This window comes from Callorhinus ursinus, unplaced genomic scaffold (assembly GCF_003265705.2).
Source record: "Callorhinus ursinus isolate GAN/ISIS: 27379988/994484 unplaced genomic scaffold, GSC_fseal_2.0 scaffold37, whole genome shotgun sequence".
In the NCBI taxonomy this organism is placed as follows: domain Eukaryota; kingdom Metazoa; phylum Chordata; class Mammalia; order Carnivora; family Otariidae; genus Callorhinus; species Callorhinus ursinus.
The window spans coordinates 6,677,065-6,687,874 of NW_027397099.1; the positions used below are offsets into that span (position 1 = coordinate 6,677,065).

Genomic DNA, 10,810 nt, shown 5'->3' on the forward strand with positions numbered 1-10,810 from the left:
TATCCAGTAATGGATAATTCATACAAGGGCTTATAGCTTGAAAAAGCTCCCCATTGCCAAATAAGGCATAAATCAATTAAGATATTTGTTTTCCCAAGCAGCCCCAAACTAGCATATCCAAATACCTGTTTCTAGAAATGATATACTTACTAAAACCATGATGCTATTGCTGAAACAACTTGTGAAATTAACCCTCAGAGTATGAATCTTATTCTCTGGAATTTTGCTTAATGGTGCCAATTCACCATTTGTATTTGTTATTTGCAGTAAATGTGGTGATTAAGTAAATTTTTTCATTATGAATCAAGCTTAAGGCATTTTTCTAAAGTAAAAGGCTGGTATAGGAAAAATGCCAAGGAAAATCCTAAGTATGTTTTCTTCTCTCTCTTTTTTTTTTTTAATTTACTTATTTGAGAGAGAGAGAAAGCATGAGCAGGAGGGGCAGAAGGAGAGGGAGAGAGAATCCCAAGCTCACTCCGTGCTGAGCACGGGGTCCGGCGCAGGGCTTGATCACAACCCTGATATCACTGCCTGAGCTGAAACCAAGAGTCAGACGCTCAACCTACTGTGCCACCCAGGAGCCCAAGTCCTAAGTATGTTTGATATTGTGATATTTACATTAAAGGTTTTCTTTGGAATTAGCAGAAATGACCACTAGATGCCACTGTTGTTTTTTTTTTAAGGTTAAAAAAAAAATGAAAGAACATTTTAGAAACAAAAAAGTCAATTCTCATATCATAATGAGCACCAGAACAGAAATTGTTGGGTTATGTTAATGAAGAACCAAGACCTTTTTTTCACTACACAGAAGTTTATTGTGAAAGTAAATGAAACATACAAACATACAGTATGGCTAATGGTGGCAAAAGCAATCTGGTAGCTTAAGGCAAGTTTTAATGGAGGTGAATTTAGAAAAGATGATGCAATGATGTAATTTTGCTTAAATATAGATTATGGAAAAATATCAAATTGCATCAATAACTTAATAAAGTTTTCAAAGCCTGCACTACTGGAGAAAAGGGGCTCATGATCTTAATGCCAGCATTAAGAAAGACGGAAGCAGCATTGAGCTGAATGACAAGAAAAATCGAGTATTTACAGAAGGATGGCAATATGAACATTTAATAACATTTGATCTTAGTTACTGGTGGAATGAAAGCCCTTAGCTAGAAGCAATAGAGAAACATGTACCATCATCATCATGTTATTAAAAAAATTAAGTGCAGAAGTCAAAAACCAAGGAGCTTTGTGATAAAGGAACCTTAAAACACCACTTTAAGGGCCACTTAAAAGGCGATTCCCTCAGGGGAAGTTAGGGCACTGAGTGTGTAAACATGTGAGCTGCACAACACTAAATAACAACCAAATTCATTCATAGTACTTAGTTACACAAGATCAGCATGGTCTTTTATGATGCATTATTGTTTATAACAATTTAAACACACTCCTTACCATGCATGACTTCAAATATATAACAAATATTTTTATTCTGAGATACAGGATATGTTTGTGAATTATAAGACCTATATACAATGAAAGTCACACCTCCCTCATCAGTCAAGTATATATGTGTGTGTGTGTGTGTGTGTGTGTGTGTGTGTGTGTTTTAAATGCAATGACCTTATTCAGACTTCAGTTTCTTTTCTGAATTGACCATGTCAGTTTTTCAAACTCTTTAAAATAATGCCATTTTATTATGATAAAATACATTTTTGCAAAAATTCAGAAATGTAGTAACATTTAATGAATGTGACATGAAAAATATTTGTAAGGAGGTGCCAAATGACTTAGCACTCTTTTCCAGTCTTGTATTTAAAAAAAAAAGTTGCATCCAATTTGACAGTGAGCCTATTTAAAAAATATTCTCATACTAATTCATCTCAAAAGGTTCTATTAATAGTCCTTTTGGAAAATACCATATATATAACCTGTGAGTTTTTTTCCAGAGTAATTAATGAAGAAAATGTATCCTCTGCACAGATGAACATTTTCTAAGACTCATTTTTCATCACCCAGCATTGTTTTTACAAAAGCATGCATTATAAAATACACATAAAAGCAGCTATCTTAAACATGATTTTAATACAATATTACCTTGGTAGCTGATTCGTCACTGTCTCCAGTTTAATATGCTGTTACATACATGAAGAAGCTCCAGTATCCCTTTTCTGATTGACTTAAAAAAAAAAAATCCCTGAATAAAACAGAAGCCAGCCTGCGACTTCTTTAGGCATTTCAGTAGAGTATTATTACCATCTGTGGAGAATATCTCCACACAAACTCATGATTACAGAACAGAATGTAAAACAGATCTGGGGCAGATTAGAGTTAATACCAATTAAAACATTTTATGTTTAAGGAAAAAAGAAAAAGGTGATTATCAACATTTAAAAGGATACTGCAACTTTAACAACTGTAAACTTTGTGTTAAAAGGCTGTGGCAGACAGCTCTATGCTACTAGGTTTTTAGCTTGTTTAAAATAATGCAAACACATCAGCAGTTTTAAAATGCCATAAACTATAAAAACACAGAAACAAAACAAATAACCACGAGTGTCTATCTAAAATGAAGCTGTGTAACCAACACATGTAAAATTCCAAAAATAATTAGAACAACTGATTAGGGGGAAAACCCTCTGATAGAAACTTAAATTTCCTGACTTGTTCTTAAATGACATAACCTTTTAAATTAAAATGGAGGAAAAAAAGAGCTTTACAAATGGATAGTTTCAACTAACTAAAATAATGCCAACAAGGTAAGCTTGCATAGAAAAAAATTCAAATTACTGGCTACATGCATACAAAATTAGAAATGCAGGTATTATATAATCATAGTGCAAAACCATGGCAGTTTTTGATGTCTTGTTACTGCCTAAGGTTGAGAAATAGACCGCAGTACCTCCAGTTATCACAGTTTCTGGTCTTTTAATGATTATTTCTGCCAACTAGAAACAATGTATATGTAAAGATGGGTGGGCACATCTGCTGTGCTGCTAATTAACGAAGTTTGAGGTCATCGCCACCACCTAAATTGGAACCAGGACTAGGGTCTTGTTGTCTTCTTGCCTGCAACGACAAAATCATAATTGGGGGTCAAAACACGTTTTGAAAATCAAAGTGCTAGATAAATAAAATATAAAGTAGCATTTAAAAAAAAAGTTTACAACTAAAAAATTTTCAGCCACTATCTCCATATGTAAGAGGAAAAAGAACAATTTAAATTAGGTATTACATATTTTGCTGAAGTTTCCATTAAAACCAAGAATAAAAATCTCATTGTATTCAAAAGAGCATGATCAAAATATGTACCATGCATAAAAGAACAACAAATCTACATTTATAGTTCTTGGACTATAGGGTTAAACACATCATCCATTCACCTTAGAATCAAAATTTCCCTTTTAATAGTACCTGACATTTATTGAGCACCAACTATATGCTGGGGACTGTTCTAAGCACTTTCCATGGATGAACTAATTAAAACCCTGTCAGCGGGACGCCTGGGTGGCTCAGTAGGTTTGTCTGCCTTCGGCTCAGGTCATGATCCCAGGGTCCTGGGATCGAGTCCTGCATAGGGCTCCTTGCTCAGCGGGGAGCCTGCTTCTCTCCCTCTGCCTGCCCCTCCCTCTGCTTGTGTGCTCTCTAATAAATAAATAAATGAATAAAATCTTAAAACCCTGCCAGCAACCTATAACATAGGTGCTACTGTTTATTTTACAGTCACACAAAAGTACACCGTCTACTAATGGTATGATTGAAAAATGTAGCGAATTTCATCTTACAGTATGCCATCTCTGCCACACAAGTTTTAAATAAAAACTTCTACCTCATGTAATAAAATCATTACTATGGACAAAGTATTGTCTCAAAAGCAAAAATGGATGCTCTTAGAGCTTCCACTAAGAAGAACCACTTGAGGGAGGCTACCATCTAAGAGCAAGAATAAACAGAATTTTTAACTGCTTTTGTTTATATACATAGAAGTTAAAGGCCAGGTTCTATTTCTCCAAAGTAGAAATAATGGACATGACTGTACTTTACAGATACCTTTATTGCATAATTGCATAAATATGGGGGGAAGAAAGACCTGGAGTACTTAGCAAGTGCAATTCTTAGAAAACAAACAAAACCCTCCCAAAAAACCAAGAGCAATTCTTAATAAATTTAGATAAAACCTTAAAAAAAAAAAAAGCAAAACTGGGGGAAAAAATTGCAGTCCTTGATCCACTTACATAACCAGAAGTATTTTTATGACAAAATTAACAACTAAGAGGTTTGCCAATTATAGACACTGAGGTTTTCAAGTTCACTTTAGAATAAACATTTCCAGTTAAACTACCGATCGCAAATTTTTAATAGAGAACATCTAACAACTAACAGGTTCTGTGTGAGACACTGCTACTATAAAGTTTTTCTTTAAACAAGTGCCCCTTTGGTCCACATACAACATTAATTCTCAGTCTCTTTACAAATTCCAATGAGTGTTTCTTCCATAAGCTTTCTTTAGTGACTATAAATGGGAGTCAAGTACAAGCATCTGATCGTTTACAGATCCTGGTTCTTTTAGCAATGGTTTTCCTATGTTAGACAATGGTGAGTCCATTTTACCAGTAGTTCAGGCAAAAAAACTTGAAGTCACCCTAACATCTCTTTCTCTCACACTCAATGGTGGGCTCTGACAGCTCTACATTAACAATGTCCTGAATCTGAGTGCTTCTGACTGCCTCCACCCCTAACCCTAAGTCCACGCCACCACCATTCTTCATCGGGATCTTGTCTGTAGTCACCTCTGATAATAGATATATTATACCTGCCAGTAATTGAGACCACCGTGAAATCACCTGTGCAATCTTTAGCTAAATGGAATGGTGTATTATAATCACCAAGAGATTCTTCATTGTCTATGTCAGTTTTCGGAAACAAATCTAACCAAAGATCGAAATATTCTGGTTTCAGTTCTTAAGATCTGACACAGTTGTTACAGAAAAAGCATTCTTGGGGCGCTTGGGTGGCTCAGTCATTAAACGTCTGCCTTCGGCTCAGGTCATGATCCCAGAGTCCTGGGATCGAGTTCCGCATCGGGCTCCCTGCTCCGCGGGAAGCCTGCTTCTCCCTCTCCCACTCCCCCTGCTTGTGTTCCCTCTCTCACTGTCTCTACAATCTTAAAAAAACAAAACAAAAGAAAAAGCATTCTTGACCTTCAAAGAAACATCTCAACAAGTCACACTTGTACTGCATGATCAAGTTTGGTCAGAAGCTCCAGCTATGTTGTCATTTCTCAAGAGCATTATGTTGTTTAGATAAAAAGGACACTGCCTTGTTCACTTTGAAACAAATCAAGTAAAACCCAACACTAACTTCTGTACTCTTATAAATTTTGATACATTCCTCTAGCAGATTTTAATTATTTTTATTAGCATACTGATCACTAACTAAATTTTAGCATATTTCTTTCAATTACTAGTCATGTTAAAGTTATGCTGTATGGTATGAACTGAAAAAGCTATGGAATGCATATTCATAAAAAAAGAAAACCCACCCCAAAAACAAAACCAAAAAACAACCACCCACCCAAAAACAAAAAAAACACTTTAAGTTCCATACAAAATCAATGCTAAATGTAGTATAAGGACAGATCAATTCTGCAAAATCACAGATGGTGATATAAGCATCTGGGTTCAGTCAATGAAGATTAGAAAGGGGCTGAGCAATGAAGAAACACTGAGAAAAATCAATCCTATTTATATATTTACAAAACACTATTAACCTACCAATAATATTTTGTCAAAAGGATATTTCAGCTTTTGTCTTGGGATAAGAGTAATTTTCAAATTACTTTAATAATAATGGGATGAGGGGCGCCTGGGTGGCTCAGTTGGTTAAACCGCTGCCTTCGGCTCAGGTCATGACCCCAGGGTCCTGGGATCGAGCCCCACATCGGGCTCCCTGCTCGTGCAGGAAGCCTGCTTCTCCCTCTGCCTGCCGCTCCCCCTGCTTGTGCTCTCTCCCTCTCTCTCTCTCGCTATCTCTCTGTGTGTCAAATAAATAAAATCTTTAAAAAAAATAATAATAGGATGACTTCAAGTGAGCGATGGCCTTCATAAGTAGTAATCAGCAGCTGGAGTTCTCCCTTCTGTTCATGGCTGTGCCAAAGTTGCTGTGGGTTTATTTGTTTAAAATGTATTTTGGTCAAGGCATAGAGAAGAGTAAAGTCTTGTTATTTACTTGTGTTTGCAGTTTATTTACACTGTGAAGAAGGAATTAGGAAGATGTAATGGAAGACACTGTGAAGGAAAAGCAAAAATACGACAAATGAGAGAGCTGGGGAAGGACCTCAACGGAGGGTGAGAGCAGAAGAGGGAGGAATAAGAGCTGGGAGACTGGGAGGAAATTCACTGTTCGGAGGGAAGATGTACAGACTGTCACATGAAGGAAACAAACACAGAAACAGACTTAGGTTCAGTGACATAGCTTCCACAGGACTGGTATTCAGCAACTGGATGATCTTTCTAACGAAAGCAAGATGTTTTAGAAGGAATTCTGAGTAATTGGCTAGACTAGATGGTGGCTAACAAACTCTCTGAACCTGATTATTATAAAAGCATAAAGTCCATGATTTCTAGTTTATTTTCCTCTGTCAATCCACATGGGCCCTTGATTCTAACTTATTAACAGCTATTTCAGAATAGGGGTTTAATATAAAGCAGACACCCACAAGCCTGTTCAGAATATAAATCTGTTTTTAATATTTATAAGGAATCTGGGACGCCTGGGTGGCTTAGTCGGTAAGCATCTGCCTTCAGCTCAGGTCATGATCTCAGGGTCCTGGGATCGAGTCCCACATCGGGCTCCTTGCTCAGTGGGGAGCCTGCTTCTCTCCCTCTGCCTGCCACTCCCCCTGCCTGTGTTCTCTCTCTCTGACAAATAAATATAATCTTTAAAATATATATATTTATAAAGAATTAATCTAGATATTTTAAAAAAGATTTATTTGAGAGAGAGAGCAAGACAGCACAAGCAGGGGGAGTGGCAGAGGGAGAGGGAGAAGCAGGCTCCCAGCTGAGCAGGGAGCCCAGATGTGGGGCTCGATCCTAGGATCCTGGGATCATGACCTGAGCAGAGGGCAAATGCCCAACAGACTGAGCCACCCAGGTGCCCCTAATCTAGACATTTTACTACAGACCTCTTACTACCAGTTGCTCCTGTTTTCTTTCTTTCTTTCAACATACTATTGTCCAGAAACATGGCAAATCCAGTTTTGAGGAGGCAGTCATGAGATGAGCCCAAAATAGAGTGACAAAAACAGTCACCCGGCACTCCTGGTCAGGGCTGTGCAGAAGTAGCCAAGAGCAGGGATGCCCAAATGAAAATGAATAAAACTTCTTTTGGTTGATTTCCATTCTTTTGTTATCAAGATTATCAAACTGTTGAAAACTCTTCACGAGAAAATGTTCTAATACTTAAAAATAGCTCCAACTTACTGAGTATAATATACTATGTTCAAACACTGTCCTTACACTTTATGTCTGACGCTTGACTAAATGTCAGAGCACAGAATTACAGAATTTTAGAGTGGCAAAGTACATAAGAGATTTAGCTCAACTCTAATCTTACACACTGTGAGCCTGAAGCCAAGAAGGTTAAGTGATTCCCCAAGGTTTCATCATTAGCTGGTCACAACTGCTAAAGCTGGAGGAGTCACAAAGCAGAAATTTTAAGTCCTAATATGACAGAAGGGAGTGTCCTTTCTCCAAATGCAAAAAGGTAAAAACCAGGTCAGCAGACAATCATAAACACCTGTCAGGTAAGGAGACTGCAAGAGCTGGTCTAACAGGCATGTCAAAAAATATAGTTCTTATAAAGTATACAACTTCAGGAAAACTTTACATATAAAGTGTTATTTCAAAATAAAAAAGATAGTGGAAATAATCTACATTTCCAGATGTAGACTGGGATGGCTCTACCACTTCAGCTATGTGATCTTAGACAAGTTTCTTATTCTCTTTCAGCCTCAGTGTTTTAAGAACCAAATGTGAAACAAATACTGTAGTGTATACTGCCTGGCATATAGAAGTACTCACACTGTCATTATTACAACAAAGCTGCTCATCACCTCCCAATATATGTGTGTGAACATTTGAAATGTTAAAAAAAAAACAACCCTGCATCCTGTCAATAAGATGTAATTTTTACAAACTAAAACAAGGTTAGGACAAAATAAATTTTAATGAAGCTTGCATCTCCTATGATAGAGAACAAAGACTTCTTTTAAAAAAAGATTTTACTTATTTGAGAGAGAGCGAGCAAGAGAGCACAGGAGCAGAGGGACAGGAAGAGGGAGAAGCAGACTTTCCTGCTGAGCAGGGAGCATGACATGGGGCTCGATCCCAGGACCCCAGGGTCATGACCTGAGCCGAAGGCAGATGCCTAACGACTGAGCCCCCCAAGGCGCCCCACAAAGACACTCTTTCTTGGTATGGGAGAGGGCAGATCTAGTATCCTCTTCCTCCCTCATCAATTCTCTTCCGGTTCTCAGTCTTAAGTCTGAGTTTATATTCCCCCTTCACTCTCATCTATTGCCTTTACCCAAAAGACATGTTAGGAAGGCCCAGTATAGACAGATTTTTTATGTTCATTTGTCCTTACACAAAAATGAGTGTTGGTACAGTTAAAGTGATTTGAAAACTGAAGTCTGCGGGAATTTAAAATAGTGGCTGAGATTGTTTTTTTCTCGGACCACACAGAATCGAAGGCTCCAAAAACATACAAAACACAAATACAAAAACCACATAAAGCCTTTTGCCTGTTTTATTTCCAAAAAGTTTCCACCTAAAACTCTCCTATGATTTGCTGAATTGTATTAAAACTGCCTATAGTAAAATAAGCAGTAATTATTTACCCATTCTCTGACATTAAAGATAAGAATTTATTTGCTAACACTTTATAAACTAACCAGATGAAAGCATTTTCTACACAATGACAGAGAAAATCTCTTTCAGCACCCTGTCACCATGCGGCTGCATTAAGAGCCAACAGTACAATGTTACAGTTTTAGAAAGTGAAGAGGCCAATCAAGCTGAAGACAGTCTCTAGACACAGGGAGCGTTCATGAGCTGCTATCAATAACACAGGCATCTTTCCAATACATTTATGACCACAGCACTCATTCTGTCCTTTATTAACCTCAGTTTTTCAGAAAATCCCAAAGTAAGGCATTTGAATTACAGTTACACAGATGAAGAGAACTGCCATCAGTAATGCATCAACATTTTCAAATCAGGGAAGGAATCCCAGGTAAAAAGGCACTTGGCCACTACTATGTGGCAACAAATAGCAATGGGCAGGCACTTCACAGAAGAAATTTGATTATTTTTTCTTTTTTAATGTCTAATTTTTTATTAAAATACAGGATAGTGCACAGATCATAAATATGTAACTTCATGAATTTCCCATTAAATGAACACACCCATGTAACTAGCACACAGATCAAGCAATATAATACCACCCAAGCTTGGGAAGTTCCCCTTGTGCTCTCCCCTCTCCCTCGTCACTACTCACCCCCTGGGTAACCACTACCTCCACTTCTAACAGAACCCAGAAAAATTCAAAACCCTTTACTGTTATTAAAAACCAAACCAAAAACAAACAAACAAAACAACCAATACCAGAATATAAAATATCTTGGCAAAATATCTCTGGATTTTCACATTCTGAAGTTAGGATATGCCTGCTTTTACTGCCACTCCAGATACATTGTGAGCCAAAGTGAACAGAAAGAGGAAGTGAGCCCATTTAAGAGTCAGATACTATGCTGGCAGCAACCTGGGAGGTAGGACCTTAGCCCTGATTTTACAGATGAGGCTCACAAGGATACGTAACTTTCCTAATGTCACAAGACAACAAATAGGAGAGACAGGATTTAAAACCAGAGCAATCTATTACAAACCTCATGGTCATTTTACTACATCAAAGGTTCTTAAGTTACATTGTCAGCTACTGGGTTCCATGAAAACACCCCAGGGACTACAGAAGGAAATCAGAGTAATTCCCACCCCTGCTTCACCCAGAGCAGTACCCCTTTTATCTACCATATACACGGGGGTTCTCTATAAAATTTCAAATGAAGGATTTCACATTTTTAGAAAAAACCTATATGCCAGAGATATAGATAGTAAGTTCTAGAATCTTCTACTTCCATCATTTTGTGTTAACACTAACAGATATACAGGCTACAAAATTCAAAAGGTCTAAAAGATAAACAGTGAAAAGTAATCACCCTCCCATGTGGCCCCCAGATACCAGATTCCCCTCCACAGTTTTCAGTTAGTTTCCTACATTTCCTACTAAAGAGAGACAAATATGTGCATGTACTCCTTTTTAAAAACTACCCAGAGGGTAAAGATATTATACACAGTGTTATGTAGCTTTTACAGACCATTTTGTTGTATACCAAAGATTTAACAGTATTTCAACAAGGTTACTACTATAAAGTTTCTTCATTTCACTATAGTTTTTCACTTGCCAAATTAATAATAAGCTGCTATTGCCTCTGAAAGGTAGCAGCTCGATAATCTCAAAAACCTTGGAAGTGGTCTCATGACATGGACTTAAGTATTTAATTGAAGCAATGTACTGAGGGTTGCTGGAGTCGGGGGGGGGGGGGGGGGGGGGGGGGGGGGGGGGGTGATAGACACGGGGGGGGGTATGTGCTATGGTGAGCGCTATGAATTGTGCAAGACTGTTGAATCACAGATCTGTACCTCTAAACAAATAATGCAATATATGTTAAGAAAAAAAAAAGAAGAAGATA

At 37.5% G+C, this 10,810-nt stretch overlaps 1 protein-coding gene across 2 annotated transcripts in view; it reads right to left on the reverse strand.

Moving 5' to 3' along the window:
* Window positions 1-1,094: 1,094 nt before the first annotated feature.
* CBFB (core-binding factor subunit beta) overlaps window positions 1,095-10,810 on the reverse strand; it is a 56,022-nt gene continuing 46,306 nt past the window's right edge. For both annotated transcript variants that reach the window (XM_025888896.2, XM_025888897.2), the window contains exon 6: window positions 1,095-3,066. In XM_025888896.2, coding sequence (XP_025744681.1) covers window positions 2,998-3,066 — 69 coding nt within the window. In that variant the 3' untranslated portion in view covers window positions 1,095-2,997. The remainder of the gene's footprint in view (window positions 3,067-10,810) is intronic.